Source organism: Berghia stephanieae, chromosome 3 (assembly GCF_034508935.2).
Source record: "Berghia stephanieae isolate SIO BIC M18660-M18661 chromosome 3, UCSD_Bste_1.3, whole genome shotgun sequence".
Lineage (NCBI taxonomy): Eukaryota > Metazoa > Mollusca > Gastropoda > Nudibranchia > Aeolidiidae > Berghia > Berghia stephanieae.
Window position 1 is genome coordinate 17,189,049 of NC_088362.1, and position 24,884 is coordinate 17,213,932.

Consider the following 24,884-nt stretch of genomic DNA (forward strand, 5'->3'; position numbering starts at 1 on the left):
ACAAAGCAAGAAAGAAGAATACAAGAAGAAAAAAAAACATGCATCCCAAAAAAATCTGTCGACTTCAACTGGGGTCTGAGGTTCGATTCCCAGTCCAAGTCAACTGTATTTTTGGGATTGTCTTTTTTAAATCTTGTATTCTTCTTTCTTGCTTTGTGTGGCACCTATGATACAAACTTGTTTAGATCTTTATCTTGGGCGACTTAACCCATTAGCACTTAGATAAAGAACAGAAATTTAGGATCAACAAGAATAGCTAACTTTAAGCAGAAGTTGACTTTATGCGGATTCCACTGTATTTTATGACAATCAGCTTCCTGCTTTTTATATTCTCCCACCCCTCCCTTTTTTTTTTTTTTACATCGCTGATTCTACAAGGTGCGGCTATGTGGTCTAGTGGTATGACAGTCACCTTATGATCGGAAGGTCCTGGGTTCGAGCCCCACTCTGAGCAGTGCATAGTTGAGTCCTTGGAAAAGGCTCTTACTCACATTATCTCACCGTACTCAAATGCAACATTGTCTCCGTCGGATAAAAAATTGTAATACCGTCACCTGGGGTGACTTTGCCTCTATAGATTTGGACAAATTACATTGTATTTAGATTTGTAACAGTTATTTCTTTTGATGAAAAGCCAAGTCACCCTGAGAGGCAAAGTCACCCCAGTTGACGGTATCCCCTAACAGGCGTCCTGTCTCGTCCTACATTTTAAGTGTTGTTGACTTGGTACCCCTTGTAAAGCGCTATGAGCATGTTTAGTGCATATTGTGCTGCTGTACAAAAAATCAAAGTTTTAAACATTTATATATATATATATATTATATATATATATATATATATATATATATATATATATATATATATATATATATATATATATATATATATATAATTTTACAACAAATAGATCTTCAGCCCAGGCCCACTTTCCAAGTGAGCTTTGTCTCCTGCCTTTCAGTGTGAATGTGTATAAGTATGTCTTTGTGCATGTGATTGATTTTAATAAAGTCATTGAAATTAATAACAATAGGAAATTGAATGAAAGATTCAATTCAATAAATCAAACAGATCATGTGGACGTTCCGAGTTTTTCCATTATCAACAAAACATGATGAATGAAACACTAAAGCTAAAGATGAATAAGAGATGCGAGAATGGCGAATAAATAATATTCACCTTAACAACTCCATTCTCAAATCTCTCATTCGTCTTTACAGTTTCATTCGTCATGTTGTTTTTTTTTTCATAAAGGGCAAACCCGTAATGTCCACTTTATCTATTTTCGTTTATTAAACTGAAGCTTCCATTCAATTTCCTATTGTTATCTAGTTCTTCGAACTTCAAGCAGCATTTTAATAAAATCATTGACCAAGACAGATATTTGGATAATATTAATATTATGATAGATTTTATTAATGTTATTTTATCCTTTTGTATTTTCAGAACCAGAGCTAGCAGATTCTACTGGTATAATGAGACTACCCAGTCTCACAAAGACCAAAAATTCACCTCCCCACAGAAACAACAACGGTCAAGACTCGTCTAAAAATGGAGATTCACCGACATCTAACCTCCAAAATGCATCTGATATTTACAAAACCGATCCCACAACAGTGAACTCTTTAGCTCAAAAATTGAACTCATTCAACCTTCAACAGAAACAGAGTTCGAAAACCAGTAATAAGACTAGACAAGGTAATGCCACTAAACTTAGTAAACAGCCCAAAAATGGGAAAGACAAATCAATATCAAGGTCTGCACCGGCTGCTACAAAAGAACAATCGTCTAGTGATACAAGGTCAGGAGCATCAGCGGTAACATCAACACATAGTGCAGCCAACGAAAGTTTGAGATGGGACAATGTGTTGGATGATTCAGAAGAAGAAAGAGAGAGAATACGGATTTACAAAATGAACAGGAGAAAACGTTACTTGGCAGCAGCACAAGCTAAAGGATTGAGCTGGGCATTGAATTACTCTATAACAAATTCATCTTTCCAACTGAATAACGATGATAACATGACATTTGATATGATTAAAGGGGCTGCTGCTGCTGCTGCTACAGGTGCTGGGACTTCCTATGCAACTGTCGATTTCAGCCCAATGAGATCTTTGCGAGGGTCTCAGAGTCAGGGTCTTATGTCAACTGCAATGGTGGAATGTTGACACTAGTCATCATGATGTTAGGATTAGGATATCTGTGATATTGTTACAGTTGCATCTGAATTTGAATAAGAGTTCAAACTAGAAACTTTGTTGAGCCAACTATTGACCAATAAGTTAAATAAGTCACAAAGTGAAAATAACCTCCACTTTATTGTCGATTTATTCAGAGTGCTCTGTATTTATTGTACATTTAATTCAACTCATGCACTTGCAAATTGATGATTGTTGGGAGGACGAATAATACTGCTGTTAAATAAGAAAAATCACTTCTTTAACCAGTTAAGTGCCATACTCTAGAAAAACACACATAATTACCTTGCCAGGTCCCAGGTTAGAGAGTTATTGCCAAGATAAGGGTCATTTAAATCAAACAATATTTGAGGGACGAGTTTTCTGGCCAAATTTTGTACGTGTCTTTCCAGAGTATGGAAGTTAACTGGTTAATTGCAACGTGCCTCATCATTTTAGTCCTAATTTAAGCATTATTCATACCAATACCAATCTCTTAAATTGTAACTGATGGTCATATGGGTAAAGTACAAATTTGATGATAGTATAGTCTACATCACTTCTTGATTGCACCCTAAAACGACATACCTGCCTACTTGACAGTTACAACAAAATTAATCAGTAATAAATGGTAAAATTTCAGTAATACTAAACTAACCCAGAAAAAAAAAATGCTACATACAACCTTCTATATGAAAAATAAACTTTGTTGTTGACGACTAACATTACGGGTGAGCGATCGACTTAGCTATCCTGGGCGTGGAAATGAGCGATAGCCTTAAGAACTTTAAGGAAATTTTAAGAGAATTTATTTTTCTCTTTACTTTAAAAAATTGCGCTGACTTAAGAAAAATAAAATTATTTTCGCTATCACTGCGACAAAATTGTTATGAAATCAAAATCTGTAACTGTAATATTTCTTCAATTTCTGTAGTAATTATCATCAAATTTCGATTACGGATGATCCGTAAAGGTAGACAGGTATGCAATGGTTACAATGGGAATATGTATATTAAATCTTTTTATTGCAGTCTTCCTCAATCTGAGTTTAATAAAAGTTTTCCTGTTCCCATAACTTTGCTATAACTGATTTAGTGCTTACAAAAGGGATTAAATGACTTGTGACAAGAAGTAAAAAAGCAAATATAATAAATCAAAAAGAAAAAATCACATATTTCTTTTCATTTTGAGATTGATTGCATTAATTGAATTTGAAGTGCATGTGCGTGCACAACAAAAATAGTTATCAATAAGTTGCATCACGCATATTATTAAAACTAATATAATTCAATATTAATCATCCCTTAATATCTTCAAATCGTACATACCTGTGACCGATATTTAAGGGGCATTTTTATTTCATTCAAAATGGGATTCCAATATCAGTCCTCATCATAGACACTCATTATTGAATAATAAGTTTGTGACTCTTGATCTGATTGCAAAGCCTCTGCGTATTTACATATTTTGTAAGAAATGATTAGAATTGTTTATAGTGATCACACAGATAAAAACCCTGTCTGGGGTTGTTAGTATTAGTAATACTTGAAAGATTTAGTTTTGAGTTTTGTGCAATTTAGTTGGACTTCTTAATTTCCAAATCTATTTGCAATAGGACGAGATAGTCATTGTTCTTTTACCCTTGAAGAGTGGAACTCCAAACCTAAAGAACATTTCAAAGTGTTTTGTTTGTTTGTTTTTAAGGGTTTTACGGCGCTTGCAACACATTTAGGTTATATCAGCGCCAGTAAAAAGGAAGAAAATGGGATAGTAAAAAGTTCTAGAATTACAATTAAAGCACCCAAGAGAAAGTAAGACAAAGGGGAATGGGAACAAATAGGGATCAGATGTAGATTCCAAGAGCATACCACCAATGTACTTAGTTTGAGATCACCTATGTCTCATCCGGACACAAGCACAAAATCCAACAAAGAGGAATACACTCAAATGCTTACATTATACATTAAAAATAACCAATATAATAATACATAACAGAGAGATGATTTACAAGGAAAAAAATATCATCTCCCAAAACAATAACTATGCATTTGACTGTTTCCCTCTCAGCCAGGACTCCGGCGAGGGCCCGGAAAAAAACAAGTAATCTCATTCCAAGAAAAAGACAGAAAGCTTGTTGGATAAGATATAAGGGGATAGTATGTACCCCCCTGCCCGCTATGGGAGGTCAGGATCCCCACCCAGTCAAAGTGTTTTAAATCAATATTTAAATTATCTCTCTCCATTACTCTTTGTACATTAGAACATTAATAATTTGTTCGCCTATTCAATTTTCAGATGTGTTGAAATGGCACAAAGAATATATTATTGGGTCATTGAAAATCACTGATCATGGATTAATTTTTTTTTTTTGTTCAAATTGTATCTTCAATACCAATGTTCAAAATTTTTAATGCTCGATTCAAAATAAAATGGTATTGAAAAATAGATGATACGAATTTATGAAATGAATGTTCCAGCAAGTTGTATATTTTAAACACTTTCATCTAAAATGCCCTGCAAAATTTTGTCACTAAACAATTTTTATGATTGTTGGGTTGTGATTCGCTGAACATATTTTGTTGTTGTTAAATTTTAAAAGCCTGGTACTATTAATACTATATTTTTATAAGCTTACTTATTTGAATCGGATCGTTGTTTTTTTATAAATCTGTCTCAACCCCTAAACATAATATGATACTTAAAGTTCGTAATCACGAAATATGTCCGATTGTGGTGACCAATAGATAAGCAGGGATGCCCCTTTACTAAAATCAAAAGAGCCTGAAAATTTTGCTCCTAAGGCCATATATGAAAAAAAATTTGTGCAAAGCTTTTCTTCATCAAATGGTATCACCTTAAATCATAGAAAATGATACAAAGCCAGCTTAACTGTTGCTTTTGAGAGACCAATGCTTTCATCTTGTAAAAAATCAACTCACCCAATACCGAACAAGGTCAGCTGGAAAATTTCATAAAGCCGATTTTCAGGTGTTAGCCAGAGAAAGGGCATCCCAGGATGAGGCATTAAATTATCATTGATAAAACCCAAGTTAGGGCTCTGATTATCATTTTTTTTTTTTTTTTTTGTTTTTTCTTAATCAATAAACTTAGTCCTCATTCCTCAATTCTCCATGCAGCTAATGCCTGAGCAGGGCTATTTATTGGTCTTTTCTTTCTTTTTTGTCCTGAATCAAATTTTTCAATGGGATAACAAAAAAAAAACAAAACAAAAACAAACAAACAACAAAAAAAGAAGAAGAAGAAGAAAATGAGGACATTAGGTTTTGTTTTTTCAATCCAGGATAAAGGCTCGTAAACTATAGACCATTGATTCACCCTATGTAGTTATATCTTGATGTATCAACCACATGTAATGTTTAGATAAATAGGGGACTTAAAATATTATTTTTATATTGTATATGATAAGGGTATAAGGTTTAGAACATTGTCCATTTCATTATGATGAATCATGGAAGTGCTGTTGTTTAAAAAGTTGACTTCTCATTCTGTGTTCATTTGTCTCTTATTCTTATTTTATTTTTCAATATATATTGTTTTTTTTTTGCGCATGAAACTGATAATGAATCAGGGTAGTAATTTTTAATTGTATTTATTCTAATAAAGACATTGAGGGATGAGAGAAAGATCAAATTATGAAGTCTTTTTCACATTGCATAACTACTGAAATCATTTGTTATTTGCACAGTGTATATTAAATTGATTCTTACATACATCGCTACACAATGAGTATCGGAAAGAAACTTTTTTTTTTTAATTGATTTTTTAAAATCATTTCAATGTTTGAATAAAGGACATAAGGGCATTAATTAAATTAATTTTTTTTTTTTAATAACAGCAAAACTTGAGATAACAAATTTCTCACACAACTTTTATGATTATGACTTGTGTAAAGGATAAAAGTAGATAGTTTTCAAAACAGTAAATGTGGAACCAGACAGATAAAACAAAAATTAAGAGCATAACACTTATACAAAGTATCTTTTTAGATCCATTTTCGATAGTAAATTGGTAGTTACAACTGAATTGACTCTCTTAAATCAAACTGATACACTGAGCAATCCAGGGAACCGCAATTCAACAAAAGCATTAAAAACAATTCAGTAATTTAATGATAAACATTACTATTGGCAACAGTGTTCAAAGATAGCTCAGATTCAGCAAAATATGGCTATCGGACCACTGGTTGCACTTTAGAGTTCTTTCAGATTTTTATTTGTTAAGCCTCATTTTTGAAATAATAGTAATTATCTTGATTATATTTTAGCAAGTGTGAAGTGAATGAGATGGAAGAATAAATTGACTGTATGATGTGTACTTGGTACTTTTATGTTGCCATAGTAAATATACTTAAATACACCGATGTGCCTGCTTCAAATTGCAATTGATCTGTTGTTGATAAATTGCTCTTTTTTCAATTTTTTATGCGAATAAATCATTTTTTTAAAAATGTTAAATATTCAAAGCCAAGATTAATTTTTCATAGACTCAGTTTCGATTCTTGTTAAGAGGGGTGCAAAGTTGGGTCCTTGGAAAAGGCTATTTACACACATTTTCTAACCATATCGAAAAATTAAAATGACTTCCTGATCAGTGACAACGTTGTCTCTGTCCCCAAAAAAATAAATCGAAACAGTACCTTCCATGCCTCACTCAAAAGGAAACCGAAAGAAAAAAAGAACAAAACATGCTAAAGGCAATCATATATAAAGATGAATTTAAGACTCTAAAATGAGTTGAAACAAAATTTATTTGCAAGCATTATCATAATTACATGAGGGACAAATAGCATGTAAGCTATGTAATCTAATCAAATACACAATGCTGGAGAATGAATGCGTCAGACAGCTTCTTTTGCAATCAGGTCTCTAGCAATTTGGAAAGCGCCAATCAAAGAACTCAGCTGTATCTTTTCACTTGTACCAGATGCTAAACGATACCTGAAAGAAGAAACATATTTTGGACATGTAAGTATAGAGGAAAGGTTAGCAGCACTCATATACACACTGCCATCTTCTGCCCAAAACTATGATTCACTTTTCACAAAAATGTGGCTTAGCTTCCTATCTGAGCCCTGGTTCTATGTGTACTGGTAAATTGTCTGACCAGCAATCAGTAGACCAGAGATCTTCAGGGATGTTTTCTTTTTCTAACATTTTGATTTGTCCTACACTGTTTCATAAAACCTCTTCAGATTTTAATCTAACATCAGTGCCTGCTCCCAAATTTTTCACTTTCACATTTTCACAATAATGTGCAAAATGGAGCATATTCCCTTGTCTTCATCCTAATCTTTACCTGTTCAATGTTTCATTGTAACTGTGCAGAACATGAGTTTATAATGTGCCAACGGATACCTTTATAATAAGCATTAAGTCATTCCAATTGTCAAGGACCCTCTGTGGTGTAATGGTAGCCTGTTGGACCCGAAATCATCCAGTTGAGGCAAGCTGAATTTTTTTTCTTGTATTTTCGTTTCAATTTTGTCTGGCACAGTTTCATATTCACATTTTCAGATTTAGATGATTCATTCAGTGAGTAGATTTCACTGAACTCCGTTTTATGTTTGGTCATTAGTATGACCTATCAAAATATTTTCTTCTAATTTTCAGTTTTGTCCATAAATATTAAGAATCAATCACCGATTTCTCTCTTTTTGTTCCATGACAAAAACGTTGAAGATATTCCATCTTTTGTAGTAACCATCTATAAAAAAGTATTTCAGTGCCATATGGCCCAGGGAGGGGTTTATCCCAATCTAACTGTAGTATAATAAATTACAAGGTACCCCTTCAGAGTGCAATCAGATTAAAACAGTTTGTAAAGGAAAGTACTAAAAATTACTTTCTGCCACAGAATGGCCATAAAAGCCAGTTACCAAAAATAATTAGCTTTAGTACAGTAAAACCTAATGGTTCTTTTCCCCCAATTGCCGCCTTAACCAAAACCAAAACACCTTTTTAATGCTACAGCCAGACTTGGGATGTCATAAATGAACTCTCCTTTGACTCAGGTGATCACAACAAGGATTTCCTATAATCCTTTATAATTTCCAACTGAGCCAAAATGATTCAAAAGTGTGAAAAATATAATAACCTGATTTTTCTAGTGATATCAAATAGCTTAGATCACATTTGTTGTGAACATGGGACCAATTTATCTCTGATGATCTCTAGAAGGCATTAAGCTTTAAAAATTAGGTGCTATTCATCCTAAGACATAAACATATATGATAGGTAAGCAGCCGCTTGACTCATTAAAAAAAAAAAAAAAACAACCCCCCCCCCCCCAAAAAAAAAAAAAAAAAAAATTAACAACAAAAAAAAACAAAAACAAAACAAAAATACAAAAAATAAAACAAACCAACCCAATCCCTTTGCCACTTTAAAATAAGTTTAGAATATGTGTAAAAACGATTAAAAACATATACATCATTTCAGACTTACTCAACATCTGCCATCTTTTCCAAAAGAGTCATCCTTATATGCAGGGGCAGATCAACTGTAAACAAAATAAAGATCGAAAGTGTAAATGAGTTTCTCTAATACATAATAAAAAAAGGCTTAAATATAATTTATCAATCATTTTCATTGAGTCAATAAATATGGGAGAAGTTGTTCATTTTCTTAAAGACATAATTTATCATAATCTTTGAAAAAAATGTGAGGGTGAGATGAAGGCAAGGCACTGTGACCCTGACAGTACCAGGTTTGTTTGTTTGTTTTTAAGGGTTTTACAGCGCTTGCAACACATCTAGGTCATTTCAGCGCCAGTAAAAAGGAAGAAAATGGGACAGTAAAAAATTATAGATTAACAATTAATAGCACACAAGAAAAGTAAGACAAAAATGGAATGGTACAAAAAGGGAACAGGTGTACATTCCAAGAGCATATTATCATTGTGCATAGTTTAAGATCGCCTAAAAGTCTCATCTAGCCTCAAGCACAGGATCTTCAATGAGAAATGCTCTCAAATATATTCAGAACAACAATAACAGAAAGATGATTTACAAGGAAAAAAAATATATCGTCTCCTATACATTTAACTGCTTCACTCCCAGCCAAGAACTCCGACAAGGGAAAGGAAGAAACCAAGTAATCTCATTCCAAGGCAAAGGCAATAATCAAGTTGGAAAACAGATGTTGGGGTATAAAAGACAGAGTAAGTGAACTCCCTGCCCACTATGGAAGGTCAAGAACCCCACCCAAAAAGTACCAGGTTCGAGTTTCACCTCGGACAATTTTGTTTATTTCCTTTGGGCTAGACATTTAACCCCCCAATTTGTTTACTTTATACAACATGGGTGTTTCCTGTTGACATCAGACATTTGTTCAATAGATTATCTATACATCTTAATGGAATGCCTATGCCATGTCGTCTAATATGGCTGCGAAAAGGATGTAATTAAAAAAAAAAATTGACAAAAAATATAGTAATCTTATATAGTGACACCAATATATTAAAAATAAAATGAAATCGTCCAAATGAGTAAAACCCAAAATACTGCCAAATAGACAAAGAAAGAAAAATCAATGATACGTACTCCTATGGATATAAGCGTGTACTTCAGTGAGGATGTCTCCTAAGGCGAGACCCTTTAAAGATTTTAAGTTCATAGTGTCTGAATCACTGTCAAGGTCAATAACAATTCTTTTAAAAAATTAGATAGCAATGACTTGTTAGTCTCATCAGATTATGATTTGCATTTCAGAAGTTACACATAAAATTGATAATATCGTAAAAACAATCAACAAATTCTCGAGTTAATTCAACGTTTTCCAAGAAAAAAGGAAAAAAAACCTCAGATAATATGGACAAAGACATTTTTGTTTCTTTGAAACGTTAATAATTCTGAGTCGTTCTCTATTGTAACATTGTTCATTGTAATGCTCCATTGACTTAATCCATTAGTGACACTTTAAAGCTGATGATGATGAGGTGCTGGTCGTGATGATGACAATGTAGTGGTGGTGGTGGTGCTTGTCGTAGTGGTGGTAGTGATAATTTAGTGGAAGAGGTTGTTGTAGCATTGGTAGTGATGACGATGTGGTTGAGGAGGTTGTGATGCTGATGTGGTGGTGGTGTTTGTACTTGTCATGGTAGGACTTTTAAATCTGTAGTGGTTGTAGTGATGATGATGATGATGATGACGATGATGATGATGATGAAGTAGAGGTGGCAGTTTCAGTAGTGGTGGTAGTGATGTTGACCGAATGGTGGTGGCAGTGCTTGTAGTAGTGGTGAAAGTGATTTTAGCAATGGTGATAGCGATGATGATGTAGTGGTGGTGGCAGAAGTGATGATGACTATGTGGTGGTGGTGGTGGTAGGATTTTTAATTCACTTTTCCCAGCCCCCTGTGGTCCGTTAAAAGGACGAGGGCTGATGACTATGTGGTGGTGGTGGTGGTGGTAGGATTTTTAACTCACTTTTCCCAGCCCCCTGTGGTCCGTTAAAAGGACAAGGGCTGATGACTATGTGGTGGTGGTGGTGGTAGGATTTTTAACTCACTTTTCCCAGCCCCCTGTGGTCCGTTAAAAGGACGAGGGCTGATGACTATGTGGTGGTGGTGGTGGTGGTGGTGGTGGTGATAGGATTTTTAACTCACTTTTCCCAGCCCCCTGTGGTACGTTAAAAGGACAAGGGCTGATGACTATGAAGTAGTCTGCTGAGTTTGCTTTGCTCACAAACCGAGGCATATGTGTAGTACAATGGTAATGAGGGCAAGCAAGTAATTAAAAACAATGTTAACAGATTAGGGAAACATATGAGAGATCTATACAAATTCTCGACCATTTCCAGACCCATGTACCTAAATGAGGGAATTACTGACTCTAATTCCCGACCTGGGAAGACAATTATCAAACTCCTGATCTTTTCCCAGTTTCCAGAATTTGTAGGAACCCTGTAAAGAATGCAGGCAGGGTAGAGGTGAGCTTTGTCCATTTTGATGTTTGTGACTGACAAATTTTGTATCGAATACCTTAGAGACTTGATAGCAATAAGGTACTACTTTTTTTTAGCAAGTGAGCTTTTGGGTGATAGATTGCAGACGGCAAGCTAAGGGGAGTAATCATTGAATACTTTCTATTCATTAGATGCCCAATAATTATGTCACTTGTTTTTGACCTACTACTGTATTTAGACGTTCAAAGAAATAACTAATTTCAGTCAGATTATTACTTCAAAGTAACCTTTGTGGATTTGTATTTTTAAATGGCAGGTGTAATAAAATAGTTTTGAACTTGTTCTGGTCTTTGACACTTGGTCTTGATGCATGGCACTCCCACGGTTGTGTGAAATCAAGAATTCAGTGCTGCAAACCAGTTCAAAAATTGTATATTACTGATCATGGTAAATATCTTTCTTTTTTTCCTTTTGACTTAAGAAAGGATACTGTTGTAAGCTGTAACAAAATCTTCATTCAGGACCCAGTTGACGATGTTCTCAATGTCTTTGCGTAAAGGGTGTCCAACACAGGTGTATACATTGTTTTCATTGACTTCATCAAATGCCATTGACGTACTCTGAAGGATGTTTAGAGATTTCCTCATATCTCCATTTGCAAGTGTTACTAGGGCTTTCATTCCATCATTTGTAACTTGAACGCTTGAGGATAAAGGAAAAAAAATTATATGAGATGATTCAATCAGTATTACAAAGTAAAGTTAACGCCAGATGAATGTCTTACTTTAACAACGATTATACAATTGCAATAGTAATCTTTACTTAAAGCTGAATGAAAACTGGAATGGCTTTGCCTTTTTCTATCTACATTGATCAGATTAATAACTTTTAAAATAGGCATAACTAAGGATGGAGATATAAAAACATGGAGTTGTAGAAATTCCATTTCTGGTATTCTAAATTTATCCAGATTTATAAGCAAAATTCAGTAGAAATAAATGCTCATTTTGATCAAGACTGGAAAAATAAAACGGATATTATATGAAATTAATGTGATAGTTTATCATCATCTGAGCTTAACAAACATCAATTTTATTCCAAAAGTCTTTTGTATGTATTTATGTCTAGAAAATTCTCCCCAACATATCTCAAGCTTGAGCAAATTCTGGTAAAGTAACTGTCTTCCAAGTTCCATATAATGTCATATAAAACCGAAGTAAAAATACAACATGATGAATTACATAAAACGACCGAGTGGCTTTAATTGTGATCATGTATTGATCTATATTCTAAAGTTTTGAATCTTTGATTTTGAACGAATGTTATTATGTTAGGGAGTATCCAGTCATGTACAGTTTGTATCAAAAATTCTTTTCGTAGGTGTTTGTATTTGTTGCTAGTTGTTTGATGGTCAGTGTTTGTGCATAACTCTTTTGTCTATAGTTAAAAATTAATATTTTCAGTTGCTTCATTTACAAACTCAAAAGATAAATTTATGATGTTTTGAAAGGTGATCATTTAAGTTTTTTCATCATCATGGTTTTTTAATCTAAATGATTTAGAAATTTACCGGGACTTCTTCATTATCTTAGTAGAATCATTTAGTATGACTAAATAAAAAAGACATTAAAGAGCCGTCCTCATATTTTCAAAAAGACAAAATAAAATCTAACAAAGGCCAATAACAAACAGAAAAATTAATGGATAGATGACATACATTTTCTTTACTAAGACATTTTCTAAAAATTAAAAAAAATGTTCAATGTAAAGCATATTGAAGCACCAGCAAATATACTCAATAAATGAATAGATTATCATCACAATATGAAACGTTTGACACTACAATACAAAAAGACCAAACAATTTTTCATTTCATTTGTAAAATTTAAGCAGGGTACAAAAAAAAATTATGTTGAGAAATACATAATGCAAGCTAGTCATAAAATTTTAATGTCTCTGAAACCATAAAATATAGAGAAAACATATTTCTTTCTTAATTAGAAGTTATACTCATAGAACCGGGGAACACAGTTAACACTACTGTAGTTTTGGATTAAAACAAACGCATACCCCTCTTCAGCTATGACATGCTCCAGTCTGGGAACCATCTGTTCTTGTTTTAGGGGCCCAAAACGAAATCTCGTACACCTTGATTGCAGGGCTGGGATGATTTTTGACAGGTAGTTGCAGATGATGCAAAATCGAACATTTTCTGTAAACTTCTCAATGACTGCAGGAAAAAGTAGAGAAGTGCTTTAGACTTTTGAAGAAAAAAAAATCATTACACTTACTCTTCTCCACTCTTCTTATTAATAACCTAACCCATCAATAGAATTCAAATGATTTATATCAAAACAAACTTATACCAGTCAAACCTGGGTAAGGCAAACACCAACCATTCTTGGTCCAAATATCCACCTTATACAGCTGTCATTCTTGCGTAGATGACCAATAAACTGTCATTTAATTTAATTATTTTTTAAAAATAAAAAGCAATAAAAGTGTCACGACACATTACCAGAGTTGATTGCCAGCTTTTGGGCAGTTATTTGCCCATTACATTTCTTTCTTTATTCTTATTTGCCCATTACATTTCTTTCTTTATTCTTATTTTCCCATTACATTTCTTTCTTTATTCATTTTTTCCCCATTTCTTGATATGACTTGTTAATATCATAATTTTGAAGTTATTTTCAAAAAAAATATTTTTTTATATATTTGCCTCATTTTTTTCTTCTTCTTCTTTTTGTGATTTTCTCTTTTTATGTCTTATTTGAAAATGTTGTCAATGGTGTCTAACAAATCCAGAAACCGTGACAAATAAATAAATAATTAAATAAATAAAATAAAATAAAATAGATTAAATATAAGAAAAAAGAAAGAAAAAAAACATCTCAAAGATTCAAAATACACTCAATACATCATCGGGTCAAACTTTCCATTATAAGACAACCCCAAAAAAACTCATTGTCCTGAAAGTAAATCATTCAGTACGTACGTTGTTAAATGCCAACAATCAAAGTGTAGTCAGTAGGGATAATAAAGTAATAGTCCGTCAGAGCCATTAAGCTGGAGTTTATCCTGGTTTCTATAGTGTGGAACGGACAACAGCAATTGCTTTCTATCCTTTAGATAAGACACTAGTCTATCGCAAAGTACTTTCCACCAGATCTAACAGACCAAGCTACCCATCCACTGCAGGGTAGACAGGGAGATGGAACAAAAAAAAAATCTGAACTCAATCGTTCTTTGTCCCTTTGCATATGAAATGAGTGCTCCACCAACTGAACTATCGGGACCCCCAGTAGGAGTATTAGTATTAGGTGAAAACAATACACGAACAGAGAAGAAAAAACGATTGAATCACCCACAAGACGATATTTTCATTTCACTTGATGTGTTTGTTGCCCATTCATTCATGAGAGTTGAATTCACCAAAAACAAATGAGATTTATTAAGTTTGTTTCAATATCGTGTCAGGCATTGAAAGGACATACATGACCCACGTCTCAAAGGGGTATTAGGTCGGGATGAACTAGGTGCTGGAAATTGAATTTATAAACACAAACATGACACGGAGTTATTTTCTATTCGTTGTGGTGAAGAATAAATATTATTTCTTGTAATCATTGTATTGTTCGTACTTCTCATTATTTCATTTCTAAATTCACTTTTCAGGGTCCTATTATAGGGCAGCGGTCTTTGCCTCGTACTTGAAAGGTACTGAGTTTGAATACCTGCTGCGCTATGTGGCCTTGAGGAAGTCATCTTGTCCTAGCTCATTTTACAGCGCTGCACTACGACTGATGCCTGGGTTATTCCCTTGATTCCCTTAAGACAAATTTCCCTTGTGGGACGAATAAAGGGAATTTTATTTATATGTCTATTGTTATTCATCCCAACAAAATACTGTTTTGAATAGGTTGGTCACATATTATCCTAGTTAGCCTTTGATAAGAAAAGATATAAAAACATAGGGTTTAGATCTCACGATGGTGTTCAGGGCTGGTAAACTGGATTGAGTCATAAGGGTTGGTAAACCTCCTGACACTGTCCGCCATACATAATGAATAAGGAGAGAAAAAAAAAAACATTGTAGGACTGTCAAGTGTTTATAAACAGCTCTCCGCCATACACAGGTGTCTGTGGACACAAGTTTGATTGTACTTTTTAATGTACATTTGTTAGTTGACAAATGGATCAAAGTAAATTTTACGACAATTTTAAAGGTCACATCCCAAAATTATGACTTTGCTATGCACAATTCTGAACTGTAAATATGATGACAGTCTCCCTAGCTATTGTCTCATTCATTGCCAAACATGCTGGTAACTTGTACTTGGACAAAAAGGCAGAATAAGGAAGGGGAGAGCAGATATTGGTTGAATCAACTTGAAAAGGTATATTATGTTAACTAATTTCTACAACACTTTGTATTTTTCCTATCACTTCAGCCTGGTGGTGGTGAGCATATACAGAACTGGGTCTGCAATACGAAAAAGATAGTCTGAACCTGTATTAAAAGGAATATCCGAGAAACAGTTTGCACTGTAAATATGGAAATGTTTTCTTACCCCTACGAAGAGCATTCTGAGCATCTTTAGTCATAGCATCTGCTTCATCAAGGATAATCAACTTGAAACCTTTACTGAAACCAAAAATAAAAATAGAAAATTGATTACATGGCAATTTTGTCCTAAGGGAAAAAAAGAACAACACTCTGAGCCTATGAGTTTTAATTATGTTTAACTAAAAGTTACAAAATAACATTTTTAAAACATGGAACTAGTTGTGCTTTGAATAAGAGTAGAAAACGTTTCACTCTGACGTATGCCATTTTTTTTTTGTCTTGAAAAAGCACCTATTTAGATCTAGAAATTTAGCGGACAGTGGGTCTGTTGACTTTAAATCACGAGCAACCTTTGTAAAATTGGGAAATTCCCATTTTTCATAAATCTCCACAAATCTAAAAACATCAAGTTTTACTCCGATTGTAAGTCAAGGTTAAGTGAACAACTTTTGAGACATTGAATCAATTCTGATGAAACATTGTTATTTTAGGGGCAGGTATCTCCATGTATTTTAATCCATTCCTATTTATTTCTGTTCCAAAATAAGAACCCAACTAACAACACTATTATTTTAAAGATCAGCAAGGAATTAGACAATGAGTGCTTAAGCAATATTTTCGGCATAACAGTTGTTATGCATCACAGCCAGTGCATACCAAGAATGACAGGGAAGACTATTGGTGGCCAATCAAAAAGATTATTTATTGCAAACTCTACAAATCATATATCACAGAGATAGTGCCGTTTAACATGGCAGTACAGAAATATACATATCTACAGACTGTATTTTATTTGCTATGACGTCAATGCACATGTGTACTAAACTAAGATACAAATAAAACGTATTCATAAAACATAATAGAAGTATTTATATGTAATTCAGTGTACATTTCATGTAGATACAATATTGATACTAAATTTGCAAAGGGCAATAACTCAATAACAATAATAATAATAATAATAATAATAATAATAATAATAATAATAATAATAATACACCATAATTTTTAGAACCTATCCACAATGATTGAGTAGCTGCTCTGTGCATCCCCATGGTATGGTCAATAAAAGAGCAACAAGATGACAGGTAAGTCATGGCCCTTAATGTTTCAGACTTCATAATTCGTGTCTAGATAATGAATAACAAAAGTATATTGAATGGAAGCTTCAATTCAATAAATGAAAACAGATATGTGGACGTTTCAGGTTTCCCCTTTATCAACAAAACACAATAAATACAACAACAAAGATGAATAAGAGAATGGCGTTGTTAAAAATCTTACTTGAACAGTGTCCTGGTACTTGCAAAACTTAAAATTTCTCCTCTGACAATTCCAATACCCCTGTCATCAGATGCATTGAGCTGAAAATGTTATAAAATATCATCTTAACACAGTGTGTTGCAAAGATAACTTCAGATTAGATTACATAAAAAAGTAATTTCATCCCTAAGCGAGGAAAGGATTAGGTACACAAAATACATTTCTTCTAAGAAATGGGAATTGGCAAGCTTGTTGTTATATTTGCTTTTATGTAACATACCCCCCCCCCCCTTTTCTTTACCAATCCATCTCAGTCTGAGCTTTTTAGGATAAAGATTACTAAACTGAATGCTAATTAAAGTTGATTAGATTGTGAGTATTTGTATTGCTAGAGTTTAGATTGAAGCATTCTGATAATCTTCGCTTGAAGGTGTCTGTGTTCACATAAGTTTCAGGAAAAGCGTAATAGTGCGGTGTACAAATGAAAACTTGAAGATGTTTGAGTTTTCAGATTGCTGTTTGAGTGTTTTTGAGTGGATTAACCTTAGACAACAGGAATGTAATTGTAGGTCTAGTTGCTCTGGTGGGATGGCCGTCATTTTGTTTCAATTTTAAACACAAGAGTTAACTGTTGCTCTTTCCATCTGTCTTGTAAGGGAGACAATCTAAGATGTGTTATCATGTCTGTTCAATGCGAATGGAGGCTGTGGTCATTGTAGAGGAGATCAATCTGCATCGGGCTTGCTAAGAGAACTCCCCACTGGCTTCCCATTGAGAAATGCACAGAATATAAGAAGATCTATACTATTTGTTTTTAAATCACTGCACTCTGATTGTCCTGGATACATTAATGACATGTTTAAATTCCACGTCCCATCTAGAAATCAGAGATCAAAGTCTGATAATCACATACTTGTAAAGCCAAAAATGACTCGCAAAATTGGCGAGCATGCATTTGAATGGCACCCCTTATCTGGAACTCCCTTCCACGATATATCAGAGATAGTAATGATGCAGAATTCTTTAAAAACCATCTCAAAGCGTTTCTTTTTAATATGTAACAATGTAGAATTATATTGCATGTTTGAGTGGTTCTATGTTCAAGTAAAAGTAGCTACATTACCATATAGACCTCCACTCTTAATGTTATTCTTGTGTCTCTAATTTTATGAGTCTTAAAATTTTGACAACAGTCCTCAGAAATGTAAAGGGTTCTTTGAGTGTCAACTATGATCAAGTATTGTAAAACCACTTACGTTTTAGTTTACTTCTATTTTGCTTATAAATAAGTGGGATAAATACTACAATATAACTATATTTTAGAGCATTAAAAAATTTTTAGAACCTATTAGCTCTTAAACAATAGGATACGATTAAACAATACGATATAAAAACGCCTTTGTTGGTTTTTAAAAGAATATCTCATAAAGATGCACTCGAAGTATCGAAATATTCTTTATTTCTTAATTCAGAATCAGTGCATAATTAATAAAATAGAATTTGTATGTACATACAGCAATATAAGAAACTTGCGAGTGTAGTTGATCAACAATGTAAGTCACTGTGGGGACATTGATGAAAAGGGACAAATAAAGAGAAAAATACAAGCAAGGGAGTCCAATGGAAGTGATGATCATCAAGAGAGTTCTGCAAGACATGTCATTTTAAAGTGGAGAACACATTGCTTATCACAAAATTTCAATATGCCTGAGAATGATCAGAAATAAATGATACATCCTTTTTTGGCAAGTGCATTTTCACTGTCAAGCTGTTGTCTGCATGTTTGAAATTTAGAGGGGAACTAAACAAGAAAAAAACAAACAACAATCAATAAATAAATTTGATTTTCTCCTACCTCTAATACCATGGATGTGAATTCTTTAGGCGAATAGAGCTGCTTGGCTACAGCCAAAATTGTACTTGTTTTACCAGTTCCAGGTGGACCGTAGAATAAAAGATGAGGCAGACGGTCTTCTTCTACAAACTTGCCAACTGGTATCAATAACAAATTAATAAATCCATTCAAAATGTTAATGGGACAAATATAACTTAACAAATTTTTAATAAATATTGTAAATCAAAATTTACCAAAGCATAAATATGATTACAAATGTGATATAATCATTGTCCTTAAAATTTCAATGGATAAAAATAAAAGAAATAATTCGATATATCTTTCCTCGATTCAAACTTCAAGAAAATTTTGAAGATATGATACATTTTAAATATCATTCCTTGCATTTAACATATTATCGAAAAGAAAACCACTTTAGCAATTAAAACTCAATTTTTTAATATCATAAACTCAACAAATACCCACTTGTTGTAATGATGTCTTTATGTGAAATAAGATCATCAAGCTGCTTGGGTCGATACTTTTCCACCCTAAGAAATATACACATAAAAAAAAACAACAATTCATCAGAACCTTAAAAAAAATAAAATATATATATATAAATAAATAAATCAAAAGATCTGAGCCCCCCCCCCACCCCCTGAGTTGGAAAACAATGCAAGATTTTTGTTTATTAATGCCAGACTTTTCTCTCCTCAGCATGCTCTTTGCAGTTTCAATTACTTTGTATAGACCTGTAAATGAGCTCTATAAAAATTGACTGAAACTCTTCGACAAACTGAAGATTCAATTATTTTTTTAAAAATAAGGGCATCATTGGAGAGGAGAGTGATAAATACAATACATTAAAATAGTGGGTGTTATTTCTAACTGGAAGTATGTCTGCCATAATTTGATGTAGAAGGAATGCTAAATAAGCATGTCATTCATATAGGTAAAGATGACTTCATCAAAATCATATTCCTGCCTCTGGAATTTTTTTGACATAGTCAGAAAAATAATCACCATTATCATCTTTAACTTCTAGCCATGACCTATTGAATTTATTCCTCACATCTTTATCGATGCTCGACAAGTCTGAATTGCGATCCACGAACAGCTAAGCCATTGTGAGAACATTAGAATAATGTAGCAATGAGCAAACTTGATTTTCAATCAGTAAATGACAGAAAAAAAAAACTTATATAAATATGACTTCTGGCCAATACACTGAATTATTAAGAAGAAGTAAATTATCAAGAAGAAACTTCGGCAGGCGTAGGTAGCGGAAAAATTCAAAGAATCGAAATGAAGGTAAATCGCCTCAAAACAGCAAGCTCACTTGGGCTTGAGCAAAACAATGGCAGAAAACGTCCTGATTTGCACGGGAATTAATTAGGCTACTTACCATTGTTCCTTATAATCAGGTACCCAATCAGTGAAGAAACGGTCAACCAGTTTGTTTACAACGTGAGGCAATCGAAATGTGCTTGTAGCAATCTATCCTAACTTTCGATTTGAAGGTGTCTACATAACATTCGCAATTTACTTTATCATACTTTGAGACTCGCCAGGTAAATGTGGTCAATTTTGGCTTAGATGAAACAGTGAAATTTATCGCTCGGTGGCTCAGTTATAAATGGCTACAGTTGGGATCACGACAGGTTTGGAAAGTGAAAAAATAATTTAACGAAGGATGTGTGAAAATACCCAGGGATGTGTTCAGACACCCCTTTTATAAAAAGCGTCGCTTAGTCTTGGCAATATATACATCGTTAATATAAACGGTCCCCATGAGCTACGCGTAGCGCTGTGGAACACTCCTAATTACTTTACGGTCATTCGACTACGATTTGTGAATTCTTTTTTTATTTTAATTTCTTTCTTTCTTTCTTTCCTTTTTTTAAATATTTGAATTTGACAAATTGACTAATTTCAGTTAATTGACTGAGAATTTACAGGTCTATTTGTATTAGCCGAGGTGTTTGGTTAAGAATCATTTTGAATGAGAGGTAGTAGAGTCAAATAGAAAACAAAGGGGACTTTTAAAGTTTTCATTAGATCAGGCATCACTGCATCTGTGGTGCATTATGTCACTAAAATATTGCTTTGATTGCCTAAAAATGAAACAAAATGTAGACATTCAGGTAATAGTAATAATAATAATAATAATAATAATAATAATAATAATAATAATAATAATAATAATAATAATAATAATAATAATAATAATAATAATAATAATAACAATAATAATAATGCGTAAATTCTATAGCGCCCCTTTCCACCAAACGGGCTCAGAAGCGCTTATACATATATGCACATGCGTTCATATATATCATTCAACAAAAGCAATAAAATCACTCACAGAAAACTGAATGGAAATACTCTGTCCTCAAAGGAGGACAGAGAATTACGGTATCTGGTGTCCGCTGAAAGAGCATCCACATAGAAGGAGCAGAATATGCGTAATGTGAAAAATTTGACTTAGAAATCAAACGGTTCAAGTACAAGGAAGTAGATGTGCAGAAAGAGCGATTCGGATCGTAGATAGAAAGTAGAGATGACGAGTAGTGGGGAGCAGTGCCATGAATGTACTTGAAATAGTAACAGGCAAGTTTGTAAGCAATCGGCTTCTTCACAGGAAGCCAATGCAATGACTGCAAGACTGGAGTGATGTGATTGGACATTTTTTATTTGGTAACAATACGAGCAGCTTTATTTTGGAGTAGCTGCAGTCTTGCAATCAAGCTGTTTGGCAACCCGTAGAGGAGGGAGCTGCAATAGTCGTCTAGAGGCAATCAGTGAGTGAATTAGAATTTTGTATGCATCTTCATCGATAAGGTTCCGCATGCGTCTTCATCAATAAGGTTCCGCAGGTGTCCAACGAGTGAATAGTGGATATTTTGATATAATTTTGAGCAGTTCCAAAAATTTATCTAAATACAAGATGACAGTATTGCCTTTTTTCACGAACACAATGAGTTCGGTCTTGTCGTCATTAAACTTGAGATTGTTCGCTGATTTTTTGTACTAAGTCTGATAGAGTACTTTTAACAGATTCACAATCGTTCAAAGACATTTGACAATAAAATTGTGTGTCATCTGCATAAATATGATGTTTGACACCATGAATCACCAACACATTGCTCAAAGGATCAATGTACATTGTGAAGAGGTATGGGCCTCACACAGATCCTTGAGGGACACCGTAATTGAACACAGTTGGTTTGGACAGAGTGCCGTTTACTGAAATCTTCTGTATATGTTTGAACAGATAACCGGAAAACCAATTTAATACCGTGCCTTTTATCCCAAAACAGTGTTGTAGTCGATGCAGTAGAATTCCGTAATGCACAGTGTCAAATGCAGTGCTTAGGTCGAGAAGAATCAGCAATACATTCTCCTTATGATCAAGGTACCTGACGATGTCGTTGTGCACCCGGTTGTTTGTTTTTGTTTTGTTTTTAAGGGTTTTACGGCGCTCGCAACACATTAAGGTCATATCAGCGCCAGTAAAAAGGATGAAAATGGGATAGTAAAAAGTTCTAGAATTACAATAAAGCACCCAAGAAAAAGTAAGACATAGGAGAACTGGGAACAAATAGGGATCAGGGAAGACAAAGAGGAATTGGTTCAAATAGGAAACAGACGTAGATTCCAAAAGCACTCTATCAAAGTACTTAGTTTGAGATTACCTAAAAGTCTCATCCAGACACAAGCACAGGTCCCCGCTAAGAGGAACACACTCAAATGTTTTACAAATCATAATATATAATATAAAGAAGGCATAATACAGTGCATAACAAAGAGATGATTTACAATGAAAAAAATATCTCCCAAAACTAACTATACATTCGACTGTTTTCCTCTCAGCCAGGGCATCTGGCCAGGACCAGGACAAAACCAAGTAATCTCATTCCAAGACAAAGACAGAAAGCATGTTGGAAAACAGATATAAGGGGATAGAAGACACAGTGTGTACCTCCCTGCCCGCTATGGGAGGTCAGGATCCCCACCCAGGCACCTGGTTGAATGGCCTGATCGATAAGCAGATTGGAAATTGGAACATATGTTGTTTTTGGCGATGAGGTCTTGTAAAATCTGATTGATATACATCTTAATAAAAACCATTGACAAGGGAATCATATTTTACCATGGAAGGTTGTTTGATGACTGTGATTCTTTACTCATTATCCACCTGATATCTTGTCTCTTTCGCTGACAACAAAAAACCTCCAACCAACTCTGCTGTAGGCTCTCAGATTTAAATCTTCTTTCCACCTGTTCTCTCTTGAGATTCAAATTCTGACCAAAAAAAAATTTTAAAATTAATAATAATAAAACAAGAAATAAATAAAATTATACACATCAAGCAATTGAGGGATTCAAACAGTTCAGTAGGTAAACCCTATGTGTCTTGCACATTCTTTTTAAAGATGATTCAAGTTACTCATGCTGATATCAATCAGTGAGACCTCTTTCTAACTAGAAGAGTTCTACTTTCATTTTCAATGCATTCACAAACTGAGGCAATGGCAATGGTCGCTGTGCTATGAATTTGTAAAGTCCGTGTATTCAAATTCCTGTCAATATTGATCAATAAATCACTGATAAATGTCCACTTTCTTTCAGCCTTATTATAACTCAAAATTGATTTGTAATTCTAAAAAAAAAAATGTATATTTTCTTATGGAGCATCTATATGCCTATTTGATCTTCATATATTGATATGAGGCAATATATTCTCATTATATGTTGTGTCGTATATCATAGCATTAATTCCTCTAGTTAAATTTTAGATCCCTAATGCATTGCTTTCAGTATGTTTCACTTTCTAAAATTGTGCCATTTATAAAAAGGAGTTATGACCTTTAACGAACGCCATCAAGGAAGGAAAGTTAATAATAAAAGATATGACTTTTCAAAAATCAAAAATTGACAAGAAGCTGGGGTAGAGCTAAAAGCAGAAAGTTCATTTTTTGACAAAATATTCTTTTTAGCAAACCTCAATTGCTTCGATCCCAGCACGAGTATAAGTTAAATGTAGTTTGCTTTTTTCCCCCTCTGTTTCTACAAAGTCAAAGTAGTAATTTGGTAGCTGTATCTGTTACATCTGATGGAAAGTACTACTTTGAGACAGACTTACAAACTTACATTTACAACCTATCCACAAAGGGTAAGCATCAATTAATACTACAAGCTGTTTAAACCTTTCCTAGCCAACTTTAATGAATGTCAAAATTATAATAAGTCACATCGTCAGTGGAGCTGCCACCAACTTCACAAAATAACATTTTCAATTTGTTTACAATGCAGATCAAGTAGAAGTGAAATTTAAAAATATATATATATGCAAATATATTATATGCCCTTTGAACTTGAAGCAAACCTATATTGTCAACTTACATTATCTCAGTGTCATTGTCATTGTCATAATAAGTACACATATATCCGTCTAAATCAAATACTAACCTAATATTAACATCATAAAATTGTAAAGTTCAGTTTGAGTTTGTAATTGTAAGTTAAAAGTTAAAGGTTTTTTGTTTTTTTTAAATTTAATTGTCCATGTCCAATTTCATAATTCAAACATCACCTCAGAAGAGACTACATTCGAGAGAGAGAGAGAGAGAGAGAGAGAGAGAGAGAGAGAGAGAGAGAGAGAGAGAGAGAGAGAGAGAGAGAGAGAGAGACTCTCACTGCTGGAAATGGAAATTGAGGAGAGACCTCGAACCTGATCGATTCGGACCAGGTCAAGCGAGAAGGTACATTCAAGTTAAAACATCTCATTTACATATTCGGCAAATAGTGAAAATCAAATGGATTACTGTTATTAAACGGGAGTAAGTATGTGTTGGAATTATAGAGACAAGAATTTATGTTTTCATTGATCCATAGCAGTCAACATTTCCCGGCAAAACAATCATCAAGGAAGCGAAACTAGAACGTACTACGGATTTTTCCGGAAATCAACAGTCGTTACTAGGGGGAGTCTTACTGCATTTATGAGTGCGCTAAAAGAAGATGAATATTCTTTCTTATAAATAACGCTTTTACGACTTTCAAAGAGCGTGCAAACCAATTATTTCCATATAAAATGACGTTATCTTTGCTAT

At 33.7% G+C, this 24,884-nt stretch overlaps 2 protein-coding genes across 6 annotated transcripts in view; one reads left to right on the top strand and one right to left on the bottom strand.

Annotated features, from left to right (window-relative positions):
* Window positions 1-6,649, top strand: part of LOC144967248 (uncharacterized) — a 29,830-nt gene extending 23,181 nt beyond the window's left edge. The window contains exons 2-3 of one of the 2 annotated variants that reach the window (XR_013644343.1): window positions 1,444-3,854; window positions 4,377-6,649. Coding sequence is in view for 1 of the 2 variants with exons in the window: in XM_078904225.1 (XP_078760351.1) it covers window positions 1,444-2,165 (722 nt within the window). In the remaining variant the exon portion in view is untranslated. Of the gene's footprint in view, window positions 1-1,443 lie in introns of both variants that reach the window. The other variant, XM_078904225.1, reaches the window with a different exon arrangement.
* On the bottom strand, window positions 2,998-24,873 carry LOC144967247 (replication factor C subunit 5-like). Of its 4 annotated transcripts, none has more exons than XM_078904223.1 (11): window positions 24,720-24,873; window positions 22,922-23,073; window positions 19,252-19,316; window positions 18,787-18,923; window positions 16,953-17,032; window positions 15,673-15,746; window positions 13,169-13,328; window positions 11,589-11,800; window positions 9,736-9,813; window positions 8,639-8,693; window positions 2,998-7,132 (listed from the first exon to the last, which is right to left on the bottom strand). In XM_078904223.1, exons 2-11 carry the CDS (start codon window positions 22,957-22,959, stop codon window positions 7,033-7,035), a joined length of 999 nt encoding a protein of 332 aa, XP_078760349.1. In that variant the 5' UTR covers window positions 22,960-23,073; window positions 24,720-24,873; the 3' UTR covers window positions 2,998-7,032. The 4 variants fall into 4 exon arrangements, with proteins under 4 accessions (XP_078760349.1, XP_078760347.1, XP_078760348.1 ...); XM_078904221.1 differs by lacking the exon at window positions 24,720-24,873 and adding an exon at window positions 24,597-24,713; XM_078904222.1 differs by lacking the exon at window positions 24,720-24,873 and adding an exon at window positions 24,563-24,692.
* Between the last annotated feature and the right edge of the window lie 11 nt (window positions 24,874-24,884).